Source organism: Phoenix dactylifera, chromosome 17, assembly GCF_009389715.1.
Source record: "Phoenix dactylifera cultivar Barhee BC4 chromosome 17, palm_55x_up_171113_PBpolish2nd_filt_p, whole genome shotgun sequence".
Taxonomy (NCBI): domain Eukaryota; kingdom Viridiplantae; phylum Streptophyta; class Magnoliopsida; order Arecales; family Arecaceae; genus Phoenix; species Phoenix dactylifera.
The window spans coordinates 12,805,594-12,828,751 of record NC_052408.1 but is presented as its reverse complement, the minus strand read 5'-3'; the positions used below and the strand labels follow the sequence as shown (position 1 = coordinate 12,828,751).

Here is a 23,158-nt window from a genome sequence, read left to right as displayed (position 1 = left end):
GAATGAGAGAAGAGAAGTATATTTTTGTCTATGAATTACAATGTACAGTAGTAGCCTTGATATAGTACTAAAAGGCTGACTAAGTTGATAATACAATCAACCTTTATATGGTACTAGGAGGCCAAATAAGTTTGGTACAATCAGCCTTTATATAGTACTAGGAGGCCGACAAAGTTTGGCACAATTAGCCTTTACAAGGCCGACAAAGTTTGGCACAATTAGCCTTTAGGAGGCCGACTAAATTTGACACAATCAGCCTTTATGGAGGCCGACTAAGTTTGGCACAATCAATCATAAATAAATCAAGATCCTAATCAAGGATCTATAGGAAATCATTCTAGAATAATCGCTTCTAACAAAATAGTTTTATTATGAATGTAATTGTGTTTACCTACTCTATTCTCAGAATCAGGTGCCCTTGTGAGGTACCACATGGCCAAGTATGCAGGCCGTGGGCCATAACTCTAGGCGGGACACTGGTGGAGAAGGCCCGCGTGGATGTGGTGAGACCTTGAGGCCCAGGCCGCCATGGACAAGCTTGACAAGCTGCTCGAAGTCCATGAGCGACAGCTCTCCACCGGCGACGAGTTCATGCTGGCCAACCGGACCCCCATTCCGGCCTCACACTATGTGGTCGAGAATTGTAGTGGTCCGACATCACCAGCCAGTCTGCATGGAAGAAGATGATGGCATGCTGAAGTCGCAAGGAGTCGCAAGGCTTTAAGGCTCTCGCCCTGAGGATCAAGGTGGGATTGGGGTGTTATGATGAAATTAGTGAGTGTCTAAAAAGCTAGTCTTTGGTCATGTGTGGGATGCATGTGAGACTGGGGCACGTGAGAGAGGTCTGGCATCGAACAAACTAAGATGGTTATGATGTTTTAGATAGTTGCAGTTGCATGTGGAGTTCTCGTCGGACTGTTTCTCCTTGGGTTTCTGTTGTTTCCGCTTCATTACTTCGATGAAATGATCGGTTCATCTCCCAGTTTATAAGATGAATGCATTTGTTTATAACTTATGTCACCGAACTCCTATTCTCTGGGTATTTACTGATGAGCCTTTTTGAGATGTATATATAGACGTTATTAAACTTGTGATAAAATCTGACACAGGGATTTCCTTATGAAACTATTATCCTTAGAATGATGTTACAACTTTGTGATGGAAATAAAAACATTAGGCATCAAGACGTGGGAGCAACCAGGGATGAAGTTACGACCGTTTTGTTGAAGCAAGCCAATCTTAAACTTATTTATGAGGGCCAGCGATCAATTTTTTTGAAAATACAACAATATATAGGTCAAATATTGTGAGAACCCATACATACGTGCGTTTAGTCCCACATCAGTTATTCGCCAGATAGATCTTGAATATTTATATAGGATCAAGGAACCCAAATAATATCTTCCGGCTAACCATTTTGGATGAGGTTTTGCATTGTTACAAATAGTATCAGAGCAAATCCGACACATAACCTATGTGGACTAGAAGATATTGCAGCACGAATCTATTGAGGATTACCACAGACCGATCGTGATGTTTATGATTAGATTTGAATGGATATAAAAAGCTCCGATGTCATCCAATTTTTTTCAATAATTTAACATGTGAAAGCAGCGTCTTTTTTTTTGTTTTTTTTAGGGGCCGGTTATTAAGTTTGCTTTTTTGTTCTTTTTCAGCAAAACAGCGGGAACCATCACCGTACTGCCATTGATGAATTAAAAAAAACCAAGAGAAGAAGAGAGAACAAAAAAATCAACTTCTCTTTTAGTGGAATATACTCGTTTCCATTATTATACATGGCTATGTAGCAGCAAATAAAAAGGTGGAGTAAGCTGCTGCATTTTCTAATTTGAGGATGCCACATATGTTAATCTCCGCACTTCTGTTATAAAGTCCGCTTTGGAGAAGGACTGATGAGGGATCTTCCATAGGCAATAGGCAGAGCCATTATCTTCTTTTCTTTGCTGACATAAGCCCTCTTTGTGAAGTTATTATAGTCATTTGCTTCAATCTCATCAAGGATCTGCCGGTACAATAACAGAGAAGTCCACATCATATATTCTTATTAATCAGGGCCAACTACTTGCATACAATTACTCCATCCAACTTCACCTAGATCATTATCAATAATATGGTGTAGCACACACTTGCTTCCAATGGTTAATTACACAGTCATAAACAAATTAACTTACAATTTAACAAACACATGGCAAGCAAGACACAAGAGAACAGTAATTTTGAAGTTCCAGGATCCACTTGCCTTCTTGCCAAATAATGGTGCAACCAGTGAAATCAGATGCTCTTCCAACTCATTTTGGTAGCTCTTTTTCTTATTTTACTTGCTCAGAAGAATCTAAAAATTATATAAAAAAGATGCATGACCGAACAATGTACGCAAACAATGGATACAAAATATAACATGTAGAAAGAACAAAGGCTTGATAAATTTAAAAAGCACTATGAATGCATCCCTGATTAAGTTGAACACAGACATAAGAACAAGGGGCACAGTCAAAAAAAGGCAATATGAAAACAACCCTCAACATAAAATACTCGCATGGAACGTAAATTTTAAGTATCGTCATAGTCCAAGGTTCGTCGTCTCGGTATCGGACCCCGTACCAGTACCACGCTAGCACAGTATCGGTACGGTATGGACGAAATTTTTTTGGCGTACCGACACTCGGTACGCCACCCGTACCGGTACCGATACTGAACTGGTACGGTACGATACACCTCACACGGTCCTGTTCGAGCCGGTACGGCATATCATGCGCTATATATAAGGCATTTGTAAGAAAGAGATAGAAGTCATATCATTTTTTCAACAAGACAAAACCACAGACCTGTAAATGCAAACAATGCTATAATCTGTCCATCCAATGCTGAACAAATTAATTCAATTAATACATCTCAGAGTATATTTGCACCACTCTACATGCAAGTCAAAATCATGATGAAAACTGACAATTTGTATGCATTACCCCTCAGCAAAAAAATAACCTCCAAGTCTACCAATGCATTTGGGTTCAACATCCTGAATTTAAACAATTATTCTCATCATGAGAAACATCAATCTTAGAAGCTAACTTTTCAAAACCATGTCCTAGCTGATCTTTATTTTGATGCTTGTTTACAATCTGAAGCCTTTCCACATATCCTACTCTGGTCTGCGGTTAATTATATGTTCCTTTGGGCATTGTAGCTGCAATACAAGACACGATATCTTAGAGTCATTATTTTCTTCTCCATCTTCATTTTTATTCTCGTTAATGCAATCGCTTTTGTCACGCCCCGAACCCGGGGCCGGGGGCGCGAGCAGACGCCACGCACCTGCAGGGCGGACCCCGCAGGCACGCAAGGCAGACAGATCAGATCCAACATCAATAGCTAAATAAAGATAAATTCCAACTTTCAATTCAAATGTCTACATATGCAAATATCAAAGGAGAAGTCAATATCCACTAGCTAAATACATCATGATCACTCCATCCCGTAATCCTCATAGTCATATATCATCACCTGTAAAAAAAAATGTAAATAGTAGGAGTGAGCTAACAGCTCAGTAGGCAACATCATGCAGTAAAGTCATCATATAACATGTCATGATACATATGAAAAGCAACTAACACTCATAAATCCAAAAATCCACACGATAACCCGTAAACTCAATCCAAGACTCAAAATAACTCAACCGCATGACTACGGCCACATCACCCAGTGGCATGGTTACACCGAAGTGCCAATACAACTCTTCGAAGAGCCGCTCCACTGAGCCAACGCACCACTGTGCCGCAACCCCTGGTGCCAAACTCACGCTCCACCGAGCCGCTCCGAAGAGCAAAACGCACCCCTGTGCCGCCACTATTCGATCACCGGTGGTCGCGGTGTCGGAACTAGTTCCTCAGTACAAGTCGACAGGGCCAACGTATCATCCCATTGGCGGGGCCTAGACTATAGTCACGCGGATTTTAAAAATCAATAAATCAACTTTCTATATCAAAGTCATAATCATACTCCCAACAGTAAAGCACATAACAATTTATGAAATTAAATATTTAATTCTAAATCTAACACATAATGCCAATAATAAATCATAACATCGACATATGCAAGATACATGTTAAAATTCTACTTTAAAGCAATAGGTCACCTACCTGGGCTCGCTTAAAAATCCCTGCCACAGATATCACGAACCCCTGATTAAACATAAATATTAATTATTTAATTAATTAAGAAACATAATTTAAACTAATTCCAACCTCTTAAACTCCTAAGTTCATAGATCCAAGAATGGGTCCCCAAAATCAAACATAGACCCTAAGAACAAGTAAACTAAATCCCAAAAATCAGAATCCTTTAAACCCAAAACCAATTGTGGCTCAACACAGATTAGGCCCAATTGAACCAAACCAGATTACAGGTCCAGATCCGATCTCGGGCCCAAACCAACCCAGCCCACAGATCCAATTAGGTTCAACTCAGCCCAACACAGATCCCCAACCCAAATTCTTGACTCAGATTCAGACCCTAATCAAAATCCATTCACTCAAACTTGGATCAAACCCCATTCACGGAATAGGTGGAACCGGTTCATAGTTTAGACCCGGTTCAAAGTCTGGTTCACAATTAAGGCACGGAAATCAAAGCAAGAACAAACCCAGGAAGAAGAAAGAAGAAGAAGAAGAAGAAGAAGAGAAGAAGAAAGAAGGAAGAGAAGAAGAAGAAGAAGAAGAGAAAAGGAAGAAGGGGGGTGGCTGGTGGTTCCGGTCGGCCCTCGGCGGTCGACCGTGGCCCTCGGCGGCGGCGCTCGGCTAGCCGCCGTCGGCTACCCCACCGTCACGAGCGGCGGAAGAGAAGAAGAAGAAGAGGAGAAGAAGAAAAAGAGGAAAGAGGGAGGCCGGGGCTGGAAAGCTCGCCCCCCCTGTTCGCCCACCTCCGGCCGAACTCATTTCGGCCGGATTGACCCCGGCCGGCCACCGTCGGCCGGTCAAATCCCATAAAAAAAATCCTCCGAAACAGGGGAATGAAAACCAGTTGGCATCCCTCATTTCTCCCCTTAAATCCATAAAAAGTGATAAAAAAAAATATCTTTCTCACCTCCGGTCGTCAACGGATGGATCCCAGGCGGCGTTGGCGGCTCCAGCGGCGGCGGCGGCTCCGGCAATCCTCTCAAGAAGAGGGAAGAAGATGAGGGGAAAACTCAAATTTTTAGAGGGGTGGGGAAGGGATGGGGCTGGGATGGAGCTCTCAGAGAAGAGAGAGAGGGAGAGAGAGAGAGAGAGGGAGAGAGATTTGCGGGGAGGGGGAGGGGAATCCGCTGGCCGTTCGGCCGGCGTGTTCATCGTGGGGATGACCACGATGAACAAACTGAAGTCGGCATCCATTGCCGACTTCAGTTCATTGGGCCCAAGGACGGGCCCAATTTCAGATCTTTACAGCTTTCCCATGACAGTTTAAATAGATCTGTTCCGAAACTAGACACATTTTAAGTATATATTTTGATAACGTCATAATCCTTCAACAATACCTTACTTTCAAAGACACTAAATTTCATAAACAAGAGAGATACTAATACAATAATGTCCTCGCTTTTGCACTGGAATATTAGTCCTACTGTTGAATTAGTTCTATATACAAATTTCCCAGCAAAGCCCTGAATCCTTAACGCCCAAGCATTGTGCCATGATTACATCAAACTGATACTAAAGTAATTCAATATATCAATCATGTGTTTGTCAAATTTTCACATGCAACTATGAAGTGGCATTAAATATCACATGTACGCACTTGCACGACCGTCAAGAAGCTGGAAGGTGAAGATATGTAATTGAAATGGTGAGACAAGAAAAATAAATAACCCCTTTGGAGGACCTTGAGGAGGATTGGAATCACAATAAGAAAGAATAATTAATCTTACAACTCACCACCTGAAGAGCAACAGAAAACCAGCCCAAGTGTTATTGGTCAACCTCTTTTGTATAGCTAATTTACTTAAAAAATATACCTGTAATGATGCTTACGTAGCCAGAGTCACTATGGATCTTTACAAATGACAACATAATAATGTGGAATATTCAAAGGCATCTTGGTTTTGGATCTGAAAATTTTGTATCATAACATGTCCCTTTTAAAAACACCATACACGGGTCATCGATATAACATAAGCACTTTACAATGGGTTATCTCAAACCACTTTAACATCTATACACAACTAATTATCAATTTTAAGAGGAAAAGACAGTGGGATCAGATGTATGGACCGTCACGTAAAGATAAATCCAAAAGCCATGAAGTACTAGTTATCCAGCTATGAGACTTTTCCATTTGACGAAAACTAAACAAGAAAATTGAAAATCCACCTTGTGATAATTAAGTTAAATTTTTCTAATTTCTTTGGAGCTGAAAGCGACAAGTCTATAAGACATCCTATTCTGAACAGTTACTTGTCTAGTTTCACTTCATCACCACTTTTCTCCAAAGGGTTATTTGCAACTATGTTTTCCCTGGTTTCATAAGCAGTAATTCAATGATGACTCAACTATCAAAAGGCAAATAAAATGAAAAATGTGGTTTTGAGATTCAACCTAAACACCAAAACTGAAATTGAAACGTTTCGGTTTCAGCCACAAACAATCTAAAATCTAAATTATGTCTTAAATTTTCAGCCAAGACTACTATAGGGGAAACAATTGTCATACATACGCACAATCTATGCAAACACTTGCTATTTCTTCTTTCTAGTGGATAGAAAGGAGCATTTAGCAAGACTAAACTCAAATTTGTATCTTGCAAAGATTAAAATCTGTGGCATTAGATTTCCCAAAAATACATTATAGCAAAAGCAAATGTTTGATGTAAGCTTGATAATCATGATGCTCAATCTCATGGACAGGCATACATTAGGCTGCCATCAAACAGTAAACCGATACGTTACATTTTTAAATCATAAATCAGGTTTCACCTTAGCTTTTCATTTGAAAAGATTATACGTTTCAAAGAATTTTAGCATGAAAAAATTTCTGGAACAACACATCAAAACCGTTCCAAATAGAATTTGGACGATGCCTATTTAACTTACTGACCTTTTCCCTTTATAGTTTCTCCACGTTTTCTACTTTTTACTAACTTCTGATTCTTTTTTTTTAATTTTTTGGATGGAACTGGTAAAATTAGAGGCAAGACCACTGAAAGCACCAAATTTGCCAGATGAAATTCACTTGCTGAGGATTTATGGTCATGGCATGGCATCTCGGATGCAAAAGGATGGACAGTTGAGCTCACTCTAGAAAGGGCCAATAAATAAAAAATGCATATAATCATCCTTAAGAAATCTAGAAATAGAAAAGCATTACAGAAGAAGGTAGCGGGAAAGGACTTGCCCCATCCATGAAAGGAGCGAATGCTGTCTTCAACCCCAACACATCCATAGACCGCTCCCCGACCCATATGCAGACTTCTTCTGCTTCGTTATGATGATCATCAGATCCACTCCCTCCGACTTCAACTCCTTGTTCTCCATCGGCATAAGCAAGCAGCACAGACAATGAAACAGGTTCTCGAGCATCTCCTCGTTGGAGCTCTTCAGGTCCCTCGACTTGTACATTGCCACAGCCTGCAGCACCGCATCAACGCCGTTCATCTGCCCTAGCCTCTTCTGCTTCGCCATGCTGCTCTGCAGCAAGATCGCGAGAATCTCCCACGCATACTGCTTGTTGGCATCAAATTCTCGACCTTGATCCTCCCCAGGAGACACCACAGGATCTTGATCCGCTCGCAAACGAGCTCCTGACCTCAATCAAGTTTTCGATGGTGGCGAAGGTGTTGTAGATGGTGGCGACCACGTCGGGTCCGCCTCAGCGAGACGGCCGAGGTTCTGTACTAGGAGCTCGAGGGCAGTATTCCCCACGAGGGCGTCGACGAGGAAGCGTGCGGGCTCGTCGTTGTCCTCGAAGACGTCCTCTCGCCAGTGAGGTCCATGAGGAGGCCGACGACGTCGACGGAGACGTCGGTGTTGTCGTGGTCGTGGAGGCCCACAATGAAGGGGACGGTGTTGAGGGCGACGAGGTCCCGGTAGAGCTCCGGGCCACCGGCGAGGATCTTGAGGCGCTCGATCTAGGCGTGGATCTCGACCTCGGATCGCCGGAGTTTCGTCGCGCTTCCGCTTGTAGTGGTTGTCCACAGCTCGCGGAGGGAGGGGGAACCAAAACCCGAACCCTAGGTTACAACCAGTGAACCATCCGGATGAAGTACCAAATAAGAAGCTTGTAGTGTTGTCGTGTGTTTCAAGCGTTGGTAAGATAGCTCTGCAGCTATCTATCGACTCATTTTGGGCCTTCTCAAGTTGCTTTTTCACCATATTTTGCGTACTAGGTACTGCCTCTTCATTTTCTTCTTCTAATCCTATCATTATTGTTTGTTGGATAATAAGGATGCAGAAAGAGATGTTATTCGCGAACACTATGGTGGTTCGATATCAGCAGCCGGCAAATTAGTTCCAAAAATTTTAGTATCTTACGCAGAGCTTCTCGCAGTGGTATTCAGTATTCACACAGCCATATACACTTATAAAGCTTGTTAGGCGTGGGTTGGAGATTCATCCACTGTTATCCTCTGGATCAATTCATCTTATTCCAACGTGCAGGTTAACCCACTCTTGCAGGATATTTGGCGATGGGAGTTTGTTGTTACAATTTTCCAAGCCTCCTATGTGTTCTGCAAGCGAATCAAGCAGTCGATTGGGTAGCAGCTCAAGCAATCAATTCATGGGAGGTTTTGTACTAAGACTATTTCTTAGCTCCAGCAAGATTTCGTGACATTTTGTTAGTTGATGTTTTCTCTGTTTGTTATCTGAAGCACTATTTATCGATTTGTTTGGAGCTATGTATTCAATCGTTGCTAGATATATATCAAAAAACATACAGTATGCATCAAAAAGCTGACGAATGTATATTATTTGGCTATATACTATATATTTGTGAACATTATTTTTTAGAAGCTGTGTTAATTTATCTATAGGTATATATTAGGTTGCTAGATGACTAATATATGAAGTGTGTATCACCTAGCCATATAGTGTATATTGATGACTAACAAGTTTTGAAAAATATATATCGATTTATATGAAGATACATATCGGATAGCCGCTAGAAATGTATTAAAAAAGTTTATAGTATGTATCAATAAATCGTTAAGTATGTATTTAGCTCAAACTCCGTATCACGTAACTTTTGGTTCTGTATTCGAATACGAATGCAAAATTGTTGCAATGATCAAAATAATCATAGTATTTCCATCTAAATAAAAAAATTATGGATAAAAAGAGGAGAAAAATCTGATGAATGGATGGAGAATGATTTGATAAGGATACACGAATGGCCTCAGCTCTTCAACCGCATTTTTTTTTATTTTTTTATTTTTTTGTTTTTTTTAAGTTACAAGGAAAAGGAGAAGCTTCGTCCCGATACGGGGTCGAAACGTGGTAAAAAGAAAGTTCTCTCCATATTTTGTTCTATAATATACGTTGAAGGGCAACGGCCGGCAAATCAAGCTTGTACTTGGGATTTACGAGATTCGCCTAGCTGGATACGGCAGGTAGACCGTATGAGATGTCTAGTATTTCAATTAATTTTCACATCGTAGTGGAAGAGACGTGGCGAGCTACCAGCTTCTAAGGAGATGATTATAGCCGTCTGATCTTACTAAAGAATCAACGGAGCACCACATCCATCAAAAAACATTTCGAATTATTTTAGTCCATCCTTTTCAAGAACGCGATGCTTATTTTAATCCGGAGCTGTACAGTCCTCTGCGGTGCAAAACACGCACCGCAAGGATATCCCGAATCGCTTATCCAATACAACATACGCATGCCACGTGGTACTCTTACGCGCACTCTCCAGACGCTCCGACTAGGCGTCACCACGCTATACTCTCGAAGCAACGGATCGAAAGGATCAGCTTCTCACGTCCTCCTACCCAAAACAATGCTGAGCCACTAGAAACCCGAAACCTGCCCAGTCTCCACTGGGACCCACAGAAGATACATCACTCGCATCGCCATCTTTTCTCGGAAGAGATGCGGCCCTCCTGCCGCTTACCGCTGCTCTCTCCTCCCCCGGTATAAATGAGCTGGACTCTCCTCCGACTCGCACCTCTTGTTCTTGGGTTTGAGGAAGAAGGGGCAGACTGATGGCAGCTCAGAAGAGGGTTCTTTTATTCTGCGGAGACCATGTAGAAGACTACGAGGTATTCCCGATCGCTGGTTGCTTTCATTCCGTTTGTACAAGAGTTATTCATCGGTTACTCCAGTGTTATTCCTGTGGTTTCTTTGATCGGATTCCCTTCTCGGCGGATCGATCTATGGATATTTATTCCAGGAATTGATTTATGTGAGGATTCGCAGGTGATGGTGCCGTTCCAAGCGCTGCAAGCGTATGGAATCGCCGTGGATGCCGTTTGCCCCGGAAAGAAAGCCGGCGAGATTTGCCGCACCGCCGTTCATCAGGGTACTGGCCATCAGGTAATTGGGGACATGTTTTTGTCTTCTTATTATGCTTGGAAGTAAGGGGAAAGACCCTAATAAGAAGCAGCTACAGAAGGATATTTACATTTCTAGTATTTAGGGGGAAGATTTGACTTCCTTTCTTGACTTGCATTAATTATTCCTGGTTTGCAGACATATTCGGAATCAAGAGGTCATAACTTCACGCTTAATGCAGCATTTGATGAGATTGATGTGAGCAAATACGATGGGTTGGTAATACCTGGAGGCCGGGCGCCGGAGTATCTTGCGATGAATGGATCGGTTTTGGATGTCGTATCGAAGTTTTCCGATTCTGGAAAAGCAATTGCTTCGATTTGCCACGGACAGCTGATCTTGGCAGCTGCGGGATTGGTGAAGGGTCGGAAGTGCACAGCTTATCCCCCTGTAAAGCCAGTTCTCGTTGCTGCCGGTGGTGACTGGGTGGAACCGGAGACGATGGCGAAATGCGTCGCTGATGGTAAGCTTATAACAGGAGCAACATATGAAGGTCATCCTGAATTTATCAGCCTTTTTGTCAAAGCACTGGGAGGCACCATAACGGGCTCCGATAAAAAGATTTTGTTCCTCTGTGGGGTACGCGCACAACATAATTTCTTGGAAACTTGCATCATGTCTAATCAAAAAAATATTTCTTTTGTTCCGTAGAATTCTGTTTTTAGATGGCTGTTCATCAGGCTATGTTATGAACATTTATCGAACCTTTAAATGATCTGTCAATGTGGTTTTAATGGTAATCAGTTGTTTATTCCAAGAAGCAGCTTATAACTAAATAGAAATGACATAATTAGATCTGCTTATTTAGTGCTGATTAACTATACTAGCATGACTGATCTACCTGACACTGACAGTGCATATTTTGTTCCACCACATTCTTTTTTTCCTTGTTATCTGAAGTTGTAGTGGGACAATTATTTATATGCACTGTTGTTGCAAATTAAAGATCGTGACATGGAATACTGTTAATTAAATCCAGAGATGATGGGATCTGGGTCAAAAATGTTGACATGGCGTTTGAGTCTGTAATCAGCATTATAAATACTTGATTTCCTCTGAATATTGTTGACCTGGCGTTTATCTTGATCCTCTCGCCGTCCTGCAGTTTCAGAGTTACATATTTACATTGTGCTGCCAAGTCAGTTGAATGCCATCTGTTCAAATATTTCTATCATTTATACAAATATCTAGCTTTATAGAGCCATGCAGCCTCTCGAGGTTGGGGGTCCTTGCTGAAATAATTACCAAGAAGATGCTCTTTTTGTCAGTGTAGATAATTACCAAGAAGACATTCTTTTTGTCAATGTAGATAGGTCAATCTATTAGGACATCATTTTACAAACATAATGGGTTAACTTAAGTTCTGCAACTTTAGTACAAGCCTAGGCCTTTCTAGAACCTTTCAACCCAAAATAGCATTTTGATGACTCCGAACACCACTAGTGTATAACTTTTCATTGACATCCACAACCTTTTTAAATTATATTGAATTACAGGAAAATAGCATCAGAATTCTGAAGCATTTTAATTAATGTGAACATTCAGCATTCTCTCCAGACTATGTTTGTCATCATATCCACAATCAAACAAAAGAATATGTTGATAGTTTACTGGTTCTATGGTGATCATCTTTTCATTGCTTGAAACTTTTTTCTTTATCATACGTCTTTTAGATACAAAGGCTTGAATATTTTCAACCTATTCTTCTGATGCAAGATATAATTTATTTATCATTTGACACAGTGTATCAGCATTCTTGTGGAGATGGAAAACTTCATGTAGTTCCATACTTGTAGAACATGATGGAACCAGTAAATAAGATGAATCCTGATTTGTATGAATTTTTAAAAGACCAAAAAACTTCTATAAACACTTTGCCTTGTCATCCCTTTGTTCATTTGAGTTTTTCATGTTTTTAAGCAACTTTTGTTGAGAGACTGTTCTTATATGAAATGTGGCAGGATTACATGGAGGATTATGAGGTAATGGTTCCGTTTCAATCACTCCAATCTCTTGGTTGCGTGGTTGATGCAGTCTGCCCCAACAAAGGTGCAGGTGAAAAGTGTCCAACGGCCATCCATGACTTTGAGGGTGACCAGACTTACAGTGAAAAGCCAGGCCATGACTTCACCCTTACAGCATCTTTTGAAAGTTTGGATGCTTCGAGCTATGATGCATTAGTGATACCTGGAGGGCGTGCCCCAGAGTACCTTGCATTAAATGATAAAGTCATCGCTTTGGTGAAGGAGTTTATGGCTAATGGAAAGCCAGTTGCATCTATTTGCCATGGACAGCAGATCTTATCAGCTGCTGGAGTTCTTAAGGTGAATGTCAAGTAATTCCATAAATGATACTTTTATTGTGTAGTGCTTCTCTAGATATTTTCAGTTATCTTGATGATTAAAATCATGGCCAAGAGCAAAGTACTCTAGTTGTGAGAATGAAAAAGAGAAGATAGTAATAAGCTACCCAAGAGCCTAGGTAGAAGTACGCTTAAGGCCTTGCCAACCCAAAGTGCTCTAGAAAAATTCTTCTTTCTCGATGGTGATTGGTGATGGTATCTATAGCATTGCATCTTTTTTGGCCAGATCCTGATTTCATTTTGTTTCTGCAGATTGTCGAGCCTAATCGACTTGATTCTTTTCCCTGCCGCCCAGCCTCTCACTTCATTTCATCTTCTTCTGTACCATCGCTTGAATGAGCACACCCGATCAGCCTGACTTCAGATGCCCACCACCAGCCGCCTTGATTTGTTTCGTCGTTTTATACTTCATTATAATTCATATGCATCTCTATATAAGAAATTGTCTTCACATGGTCTTGTAACAGTTCAACATCATGTCCATTTAAAGACTAAACAACCAAATCCCCTACTACAACCCTCTTCAGAACTTGTCTAGTTTAGGTACCATATTGACACTTAAATAGGCTCCTAATTAAACTTGAGAATCGAGGAACAAAAGCAAATCAATTAGAAGTAAATTTGTGCTATATTGGTTTCTTTTCACTTTATGGATAAGATTATAGAGTTGCATGGACTTGCTGAACATGTCAATATGTATTTCCTAGAAGGGGAGCCTTCACTTTTACCTTTCTTCTTATTAAATGGTCTTCTTAAGTCGGTGATCGGCAGGTAATATTTTCTCAGCTGCCTTGTCTAAAGATTCTTTCTTCCAGATTCATTGGTACACCTCATTGCTGAGCGAGTTGTCGGAGATCCCCAATTGTGATCATTCATCTACCTAGTATTTTTTGCAAATGATGGTGAATTCTGTGTTCTTAATAAATGTTGTCTTCAGAACTTATTTTTCTTTAGCTGAAATAAGAGAATATGGGGTGGATGTTTTTACTACTTTTTCAAGTTCTGCATAAATGACCTTTTAAGTCAAAGATCTTAGAATTAAATTTCCAGATAATCTTATATCATCCATATTAGAATTAAGGTTTGCACTAACAAGCATCAACTTCTTCAACTCATATCTTAACTTACATAATTGGCAATTCATGAATGGTTGTTAGTTTACCATTTAGGTAATCATCATGATATGTCCTTAGTCATGGATAAGTCCAGTCATGATATTTGAGATCCTATCTTGGTCATTCTTGTACAAGTCATTTGTAAGTAAGCCCAAGATAACTGGGAAACGATTTCTAGCTCGGTTGGACTCTGACAATCACTGCATGTTGTGGTGTGTCACTTGATCTATTATATATTCTAGATGTTGTTGATCCATTATGCTTTGAACTGGAACTCGTTTAGCTGTGCATTTCTAGTATAATAAATATGATATCCATTACATAATTTCATTTGTCACTTTTCTGATGTCTCCATCTCTGCAAACAATCCTCTCCAATGAGATGTGTTCACTGTCTTGAGAAGCGGACTGTTGCACTCCCCTTTCATGAGATAAATATACTATCTACATGTAGATCTATGCAAAGGTTTTTTCCCCCCTTCTGTTGTGTCATGTTAATCCATCCCAAACATCATACCCATGCTTTCGACAAATGAGAAAATGTATGCTCTTTCTTCTGTTTGTTGACAAGAGATTGTAATTGTCGGTGTGCCTGCCATGTTGCAGGGAAAAAAATGCACAGCATACCCTGCTGTGAAGCTTAATGTGGTGCTGGCAGGAGCAACATGGTTGGAGCCCGAGCCCATAGATCGTTGCTTTACCGATGGCAATCTAGTGACCGGTGCAGCTTGGCCTGGGCACCCGGAGTTCATATCTCAGCTTATGGCTTTGCTTGGTATCAAGGTCACATTCTAATGCGCGAGTCTGTTACAATATCTGTCTGTACAAAGGACACTCATATCCTGTTTGAGCGACTTCTAAAAGTACTGTCCATGTATCTACATAACTCTGCATGCAGTGAGTGATCTTGCTTTCGTTTCCAGAGACTTCAGAATGTAGTTGTACTGTGTGATTATTATCAGTTGCATGTAGTGAGTGATCTTGTTTTCGTTTCCAGGGAGTTCAGAATGTAGTATTCTGTGATTAGTATCGGTTGCCTCTGTCAAGTCAATGCCCATCTATGCCAATGTTATGCCTGTTTTGACTGTTGTTCTTATTTGTGCTTCTCATATCATTTAATTCACTATATCAGTCTCTTGTAAAATTAGTAGCACCTATTAAACAGTTGGACATATTCAAGCAGATGACTGCGGAATCAAGAATCATTCTTCGGTTAAACAATTTGTTACCTTTTTTTAGTTATAATTGTCTCTAGTAAGGTAAAAATTGTTTATTCTTAAGCATTGGATTTTTTTTCTTAATTATTGTTTTTATTATAAGAAGCTGTTGTTTCATCAATCATCCATCCCTTACATCAGCAGACTTGAAAAACCAACCTATCAACTGAGAAGTGATTGTTGGCGTCCTTATTTAATTCAGACTATTAACCTTCTACTTCTTGGTACTGAAACAAGGATTCCATTAGTAATGGGTCAGTTGAAGATCTAATTTTAAACTAGAAGTACCGAGGCTGCATTTGTTTTTAAAATTCCGTGGGATGTAGGCTGGGAGGTTAAGTTGATCTAGGACCGGCCACCAACCAACTCCCAGTTTATGAGTTCGGATCCTGTTGTTCGATTGGAGATGTCCATATATAAATCACACGCCATCTGTGTTGCAGGATGGCATACGTAATTGAAGCATATGACGGACAAGTAAATCTCTCCGGCTCAACCTTGAATTGGATCAAGAATCCAGGCATACATATTATCTTCTTTTGTATGTCAGGCTGTTTAGAATTTGCTTTATGAATGGAGAGATGATATAAAACCATCCCATATAACACACTCAGTGAAATTCCACTTAAAGTTGAAACAGACCTTCATCTTATATAACAGGTTGAAATTGCACTTGAACTTTGAACAGGCCTCGCCCCAATAGGAGATAACGTGCAACCCTCAGCCAGAATTTAACAAAATAATAACAAACTATAACAAAGTAATAACTAGCTATTAAAATCAAGAATATATTGAGTCTTGCATTTATTTCTTATTTTTATTATTAAAAATTTTTACAAAAGTTGACACAAAAGATATATTTGATATTATTATTTTTATTTTTATTTTTATTTTAAAATAAAGTAAAAAAATTCTTACTTTGCTGTTTTTGAGACAAAAAAACTCAAATCTTTTATCATCACCATAGATATCACGGTTACCACTACTGCAATGATCTCCACCACTAATATCGCCTTTACCATCTCTACCATTACCATGGCTGTCACTACCATCATTTTTATTACCACTTCTTCACCACCTTTGTGGATATCTCTTCCACCACTAACACCATTACTACTATTATCACAACTCCCACTATTTCGGCTGCACAGCCATTGCCACTATAATTTTTACCACACCCCATTGCTGCCATAATCTCTATCACACCGCTGCTATCATTATTGTTGATACTCACCACCACTATAGTTGCTATTGAATCACTCAATACTACTACCATTACTACGGCCTCCATTGTGTCTGCCACCACTACCACCGACTCAATCACTATCATATTTATACTTTAAAATATAATTATATATTTATAGTTTTAATTTTAATTTTTATTTTTGAAAATAATAAAAATAAAATTGATATCAAAGGACACCTTAAACTTCTGCCCTTTTTTGCTGCTGCAAACCTAATAAAAACTGCACAATTGTGTGTATTAGCTAATAAGAAAACACTGCTCTCGCAACATTTATAAACATATATGAACAAGTTCTATAATAACAAAATTAGACCGCTAGATCTCCTAGACACTTTAACCAAAAACATGATTAGTTTCTAATCTGCATCCATCACTTGAAACACCTTCAGGCAAACAGAAGGGTATGGCTAGAAAAAGTTGCTAGATTTCTGTGGGGGAATGGGGGGCCTACTCCCTGCACTCGGTGAAAACGAGGGACCCCTTGAAACCTTCTTTGTGATGGTTTTGGAACGCCCATAGGGGGACAGTGATTTCCGACCGTCCAAGCCCCCTCCATAGCTCTTGGATAGCTTGGCTTTTTTCCTGTACAGCCTCTCTGGCTTGGCAAGATCCTCCAAGCTCCTCACATTGGATAAAGATGTGAATGACTGAGATTTCCCATTATAAAACTTTGACAGCCCTCTCCTGTAATTGAAAAAAAAAAAAAATCTGTAAGACTGATTAGGTAAATCAAATAACATTTTTTTCAAGGAAAATAAATAAGGAAACCTTGAATACATTAAATGACATGCTAGTGTAAAGAATTGATTATGCAGTGCATCCTCCATGGAATTAACATGTTTTATGTTATGAAGATTTAATAGTTGATTTGTAATAGACGAGGTCTTAATTGCTATAATTAAGATCATCTATTTGATGCAATTTGTGCTATAGCCCACAAAAGAATCATATGAAAAAAGTCTGTATCATGTCATAGGATACAATAAAGCAAAAACTATTAGCTTATGGCACTCATGCAAATTTTGATCCTCAATCAACAGAATATGATCATTTATATAAGTTAATATATTGATGCGTATTTATGGTATCAGAGGGGGAGAAGGATGGAACTTACTTGAAGGGAAGTTGGGCTATGAGGGAAGACATCTCATACAGAGGTCCATCTTCAAATTGGTCGTCCTTATTCGACAGTGATGAGGAAGAAGTAGAAGAGGTTGCATCATCCAAAGAGTCCGATGACCCCAAAAAGTTATCCGAGGAAGAAGACGTGGACCCAAGTTCCTCCTCCTCAACCATGGTCCCATGGTTGTTTTGTGGGATCAAAGAAGTATCCATTCTCATCGAGACGTCCTCCTAATTCTCTTAATTTATGTCTACAGCCCAGCCTCCAACCAACCATACGCCTAAGCCTCAGAAACCATCCCAAGCTTTTGGATCGAAAGAGGTTCCAACTAAGGTGAAAAGCAAACGAACAACAACGCTATAGCTTCATATGATTCCCATATATAACATGCATGGAGAGGAGAGGAGATTGTTTTGGAGGCATGCACAAAGGGAAGGCTATAAGAGGAGAGGAATGGTGAGGATAAGCATTGGTGCGTTTGCTTGAAGAAGGCGTTATCCACATCACGCGCTTTATCCGGTTCCCTATTTTGGTGCCAGGGGAATACGGGCAGTGGATAAGGACTCCAATTTCTTTTTATTCAAGGTTAAAATAGACTAATTTCTTGGAACCGGAACCGGCACTAATTCCATTGTGCCATTTGGCTTATCGGCATTGCAGAGAAAAGTTTCGGTGATGTATTACACCTATTACATTTTTCTCTACAATAACAGTTGTTACAATATTATGTTTATTGCTATAACAATTTCTAATGCCTTAACTATAATCCTGATATAACAATCATTGTATGACAGGATTAATAGCTGTCAATTGATTTCACTATTTGTTTGATGCTTCCTAATATAATTGTATATTTAAAATTAAAATTCTAATGGAATTTGAAAAAATGTCATGACGTTGAATCACTATATTTTCATTATAGTGACAAATAATGCTCATTAAAATAGTCGGCAATTTGTTATGTGATAAATCCCGTCAAAAACTGGCTTATTTTTGTTAAAAAGTTATATCAGGAAGTAATGATTTAGGCAGGTTTTGTTGTAAGAAGATTTTGGCTAATTATTCACTTCAGCTTGAAATTTCCATCCATTTTTTCCATCTTTTTGCATATAGACAGTGAGAACTTGTATTTTAATGCCTTTATGTATTGTTATTTGATTAATACATTTTTAACTAGCTCTAATGTCATCCTAAGCCCATGTGGACGGATCATAGCCACAAGGCAATATTCTAAGGCTTATCTTTCGCCCTTTACCTAACGTGGCCGCATTGTGTAGTGGGATTAGGATAAGCTTCAATTGGCTCATCTTTTCCTACTCTAGAAAAGGACTAAAATAGAAGGATCTTACCTAGAAATCTCTTTGGCTACTCTTAGAGAGGCTATGATTACCAACTCTTTTCTATCATACCGTCGTCGAGGCTGCCCACCATGTTTGATATATATAGATAGAAATTATTAAAAATACAGCAAGGCATTAATCAATCAATAAAACAAAAAACATCAAGCAATGAAATAAAAAACATGATGGCTTACCAACACTATGTATTGAATCAATTTTTGTCATACATATCAATCGTCACCTACCGCTTGATCTACAACATTTCATGTGACCAACATGGCACTCTCTAGCATTTCTTAGCCATTACAGCGTAGTCATTGGATTATTTACTTATAACTCTTAAACGTAGTAGTTACTAGAGCATAGCATACAAGATTTTTAGCCAATGAAATGTTATGTTTGTCACATAAATATCCGTCAAGATTTGTGAAATACATAATTTTAGTTATATAATGGAATAGATGATGATGTAGGTTTTCTCATATAAACATTTCATGAACATTATTAGCCAATTGGAACATGAAGGGATTTCAGCAAGTAGACAAATTCTTCTCTAGCATCTTATTCTGGAATAGCCGAATTATCTCACATGGAGGGGCAAAAAGGAAAAGAAAATTCATATTCTTGCAAGCTATGCAAGCAAGGTAAGTTGTGCAACATGATTCAAGTAGGAGTAAGAATCCAAGTACATTTGTTCCATTCTGATTCGGATCCTGCAAGAATCCGACCCGATAAGAACGGGCAGCTCATTCATCATGCCAGGAACTTTTAATCCTCACCATACACTTGTCCACCGCCACATCCTCATGCTTTCTAAAGATGGAGATAGAAAGATGATGGATTTCAAGTTATAAACGGAAAAGGACTTGGAACGGAATCAGGTTCCATAGGATTAGTGGAGGCACACGTGTGCCACCAGGTTGGGCAGGCACCGGCAGCATTATTCCTGAAGAATACCCCGGAGGGACAGGCTGAAATTTTTGAGGGATAGCACCATAACTCCTATACTCTCCTTTAGATGTCACTATGTGAGAGAATATATCAAAAAGCCAATGCTGAATTACTCTTTGCTCTGCTATCTACATCTAACTTTTTTATCCATAAATAATATTTTTATTGAATTTTAAAATTTCTATAACTATAAATATATGGGAAGAACGGATATATAATATTTTATATAAAATATTACTTATTTATAATATTTTAAAAATAAGTAAATTACTATGCCCAGCCCATCTACCATTCGTAATGGGGAGAACAGATTATAAGCTAACCCGGATACCATACATCCCTATATTTTGGCAGTTTGTAAAAAAAAAATTTTAGTAAATTAGATTTATTATACAAGTATAGCATAAATATATGTATGGAAATCGAAAAATAAAATATACAAAAAAAAAAAATCACAATATAGCTTCCATATGATCGATGGGCCATTCTTATGGGCCTCCTTATAAAAACCAGTTCCCCCGCCCAACCTAAACAACTTGCTGATATTCCATGCTATGCTCCTCTTTTTAAAGGGAAAGGAGGGGTTGCAATGAAATTGACAATCATGAAGCACCTCAATAGCAATTCTTGCAAATATTTATGGGACACGCAGGAGTCTCAGTAAAATCATAGCAAACATACATAGAGGTAGAATCAAATTGAATTTACTTGTTGTCCTTAAAGGACTCTGGCCAACTGCAGCTCAGCCAAATCCAAGCACGTTTTGCAAGGCAACGTTTTCGTTCAAGTCAAGCAGGCAATCCTGAGTGATATTTGCGTACATGGTTACAACTTACACCAACCCCTGGCCCACATGTTGTTGCTTGTGCGTGCCATGCCTATACCACCATTTTGTTTATCTTTTAACCTATAAGTGGGCCACATATTTATCATATAAAGGTTCTGTTGCCGTCTAAAATCCGATCCGACGAAGGTGTCAAGATTGGTCGGCTCGGGTGGAGTTGGTCCACATGGTGTGGAATTCGACCTGCAAATAAAAAAAACAATCAAAAATTGTTGGAACATATCCGACGAAGAAGGATTCTTCGATACCTAAGTCAGGTAGAGTTTTTGGTGAAACAAAGAAGATCAATCTGAGAGTATGAATTATGATCTAAGAGCGAGGTGAAAGTTTTCGTACTTGAGGCTCTCTGGTCTGGTTTATGTAGAGAGGTGGGCAAGAGTCCGCTACGATTCAACTACATGATCTTCAGGCGAGCTATTACATCGTTCCTTATTGGCTATCCTGGGCCTTACGTCTTTCCTTATCTACCATTTTCGCGCCGAGCTATAACCTTCCATGCTACCTTCCTAAAGGTGTGCTCCGATGTTAATTGCGTGTGCGATATGCTGCTCGATCATTAGTCGACCGACATTCGTGATCATAGCAGGCATCGAATCCGGACCATATGAAGCTCATTACACCTCATTGATGAAAGAAGGTTGGATAAATGGAAAGGCTCCTCGTCGAGAGCCATCAGTGCATAAAAGGCATCAGCATCTCAACAACCGTAGCATAACTCATGTGAAGATGGTGCTCCGCACGTCAGTGTCGCCGGGCGCAAGGTGTGAAGGCCGGACGAACCAACAACCTGTCAACTTGCCCATAAGCCCTTTGGCAGCCTCCCACACCACCAAATTGCCTTAAATTGAAGGGAAAAGTTTTAAAAAAAGATAAAAGTTGATGGAACCTTGCATAAATGCCGATTGCTTGGTGTTGCCATCTTGTATATTTTTTAATTCGCTCAAATCAATTTACAGCATATTTTTGTAACTTTATTTATTAATAATTGTTAACTCAGTTGGTTCGCACTTATTTTTTTCTCCAAATGTTTATCCTTAGAAGATGTCCAAATTTTTTTTATATGAAAAATTGGTCCATCATTATATAAATGCCTCCATGTAAACAACTTGGTACACAGGTGATAAATTTAAGAATGTAGTATATACTTACTGTTCGCTATCTCTACTAGTTGAAAAGGAGTCTCAAGAATGTAGTCATCTTTCAAAATGGGTATCCAGAAGGCATGATTTGATAGTTTCATGTGCAAGCATCCTCCCACACTTCACTTTTTAAGTTAGATATATAGATGGTCCATAACATATTTCAAACTTAAAATTTTAAGAATTAATTACTTACTTGACTAGAAACCCATTAAAGCCACCTACTGCTGGGCAAGTGATGATTAGTTTTGTTTCTATTCATATTTTTCACCAAGGAAATCTTTTGCTATGTATTGAGTTAATGTACACTTATTTTTCACTCTCTTTCTACCAGTGGAAAAGGAGTCTGTAAGAAGACAGGAGTTTTCAATAGTGGATACAGGAAAAGTATGATTTTGGGTGTGCAAGCATTGGCCTGTTTCATCATATATATATATATATATAATTATCAGGATTATTACTAATTACTGGCCTTTTTGAGACAATATCACTTTGAAACTTGAAATTTTGAGAATTAATTAGATGCCTGAGTGGAAACCCATCATCACCACCTGCTACCATACTAGCAAATAGCTTCTCAATGATGAATTCACAACTTGAGAAATTATTGAAACTCGCTCTTGTTAAACATTGTAAAACCATAGTCTGGTAGTTTTATCTCGATCAAAATCTGCAATAAATAACAGTAGGGCCGTTGCGATTCTTAAGACACTTGAATCTGGGTAATTAGAGAGCTCTGGAGACCTTTCTTCCACATCCATCTTAAACTCTGAAAAGAAATTACTAGTGTGAGAGATGCTTGAGCTACTTAGATGCTCATGAAGACCTACCCTTTTGCCCTTGCTCATTAGAATATACATTAATCCATTTGGATGTCATGCCATGTTTATTCTTCTTCATAGATTGAGCTCAAGACATACATATATAGATCGAGCTGCTTGCCCGCCAGTGTTGAATACCCCAAACAAATCCAGGTTATTATATCTTGAGGAGGATGTAATGTCATTGATGTTGTTTATTTAAATCATAGCCATCCACATGCAGAGAGTTAGCAAATCCAATACATATAATGCAAAAGCCTTGTCACCTACTGAAATCATTGCATAATATATTTCCAAATGATGATATTTTATTTACTAATAGAGTCACAATATCTTTCTGCAACATTAAGTATTCCTAGTGGAAAGGTCCATTGGCACAACAAGTGTCAAATGTTAATTATAACTTGAAACTAAATCCAATCTAACCTAAATCGAAAAGCTAGCCAGCACTAAACCATCAA

General features: G+C 39.2%; 2 protein-coding genes and 1 pseudogene across 2 annotated transcripts; 1 reads left to right on the top strand and 2 right to left on the bottom strand.

The window, feature by feature from the left end:
* Positions 1-1,742: 1,742 nt before the first annotated feature.
* LOC120104302 lies at positions 1,743-10,063 on the bottom strand (annotated as a pseudogene).
* A 27-nt stretch (positions 10,064-10,090) lies between these two features.
* On the top strand, positions 10,091-15,112 carry LOC103717548 (protein DJ-1 homolog D). Its single transcript, XM_008805985.4, has 5 exons — positions 10,091-10,248; positions 10,406-10,522; positions 10,679-11,119; positions 12,502-12,864; positions 14,623-15,112. Exons 1-5 carry the CDS (start codon positions 10,192-10,194, stop codon positions 14,809-14,811), a joined length of 1,167 nt encoding a protein of 388 aa, XP_008804207.2. The 5' UTR covers positions 10,091-10,191; the 3' UTR covers positions 14,812-15,112.
* A 1,578-nt stretch (positions 15,113-16,690) lies between these two features.
* LOC103717561 lies at positions 16,691-18,142 on the bottom strand. The gene is made up of 2 exons (XM_008806006.4): positions 17,594-18,142; positions 16,691-17,163 (listed from the first exon to the last, which is right to left on the bottom strand). Exons 1-2 carry the CDS (start codon positions 17,818-17,820, stop codon positions 16,887-16,889), a joined length of 504 nt encoding a protein of 167 aa, XP_008804228.2. The 5' UTR covers positions 17,821-18,142; the 3' UTR covers positions 16,691-16,886.
* Between the last annotated feature and the right edge of the window lie 5,016 nt (positions 18,143-23,158).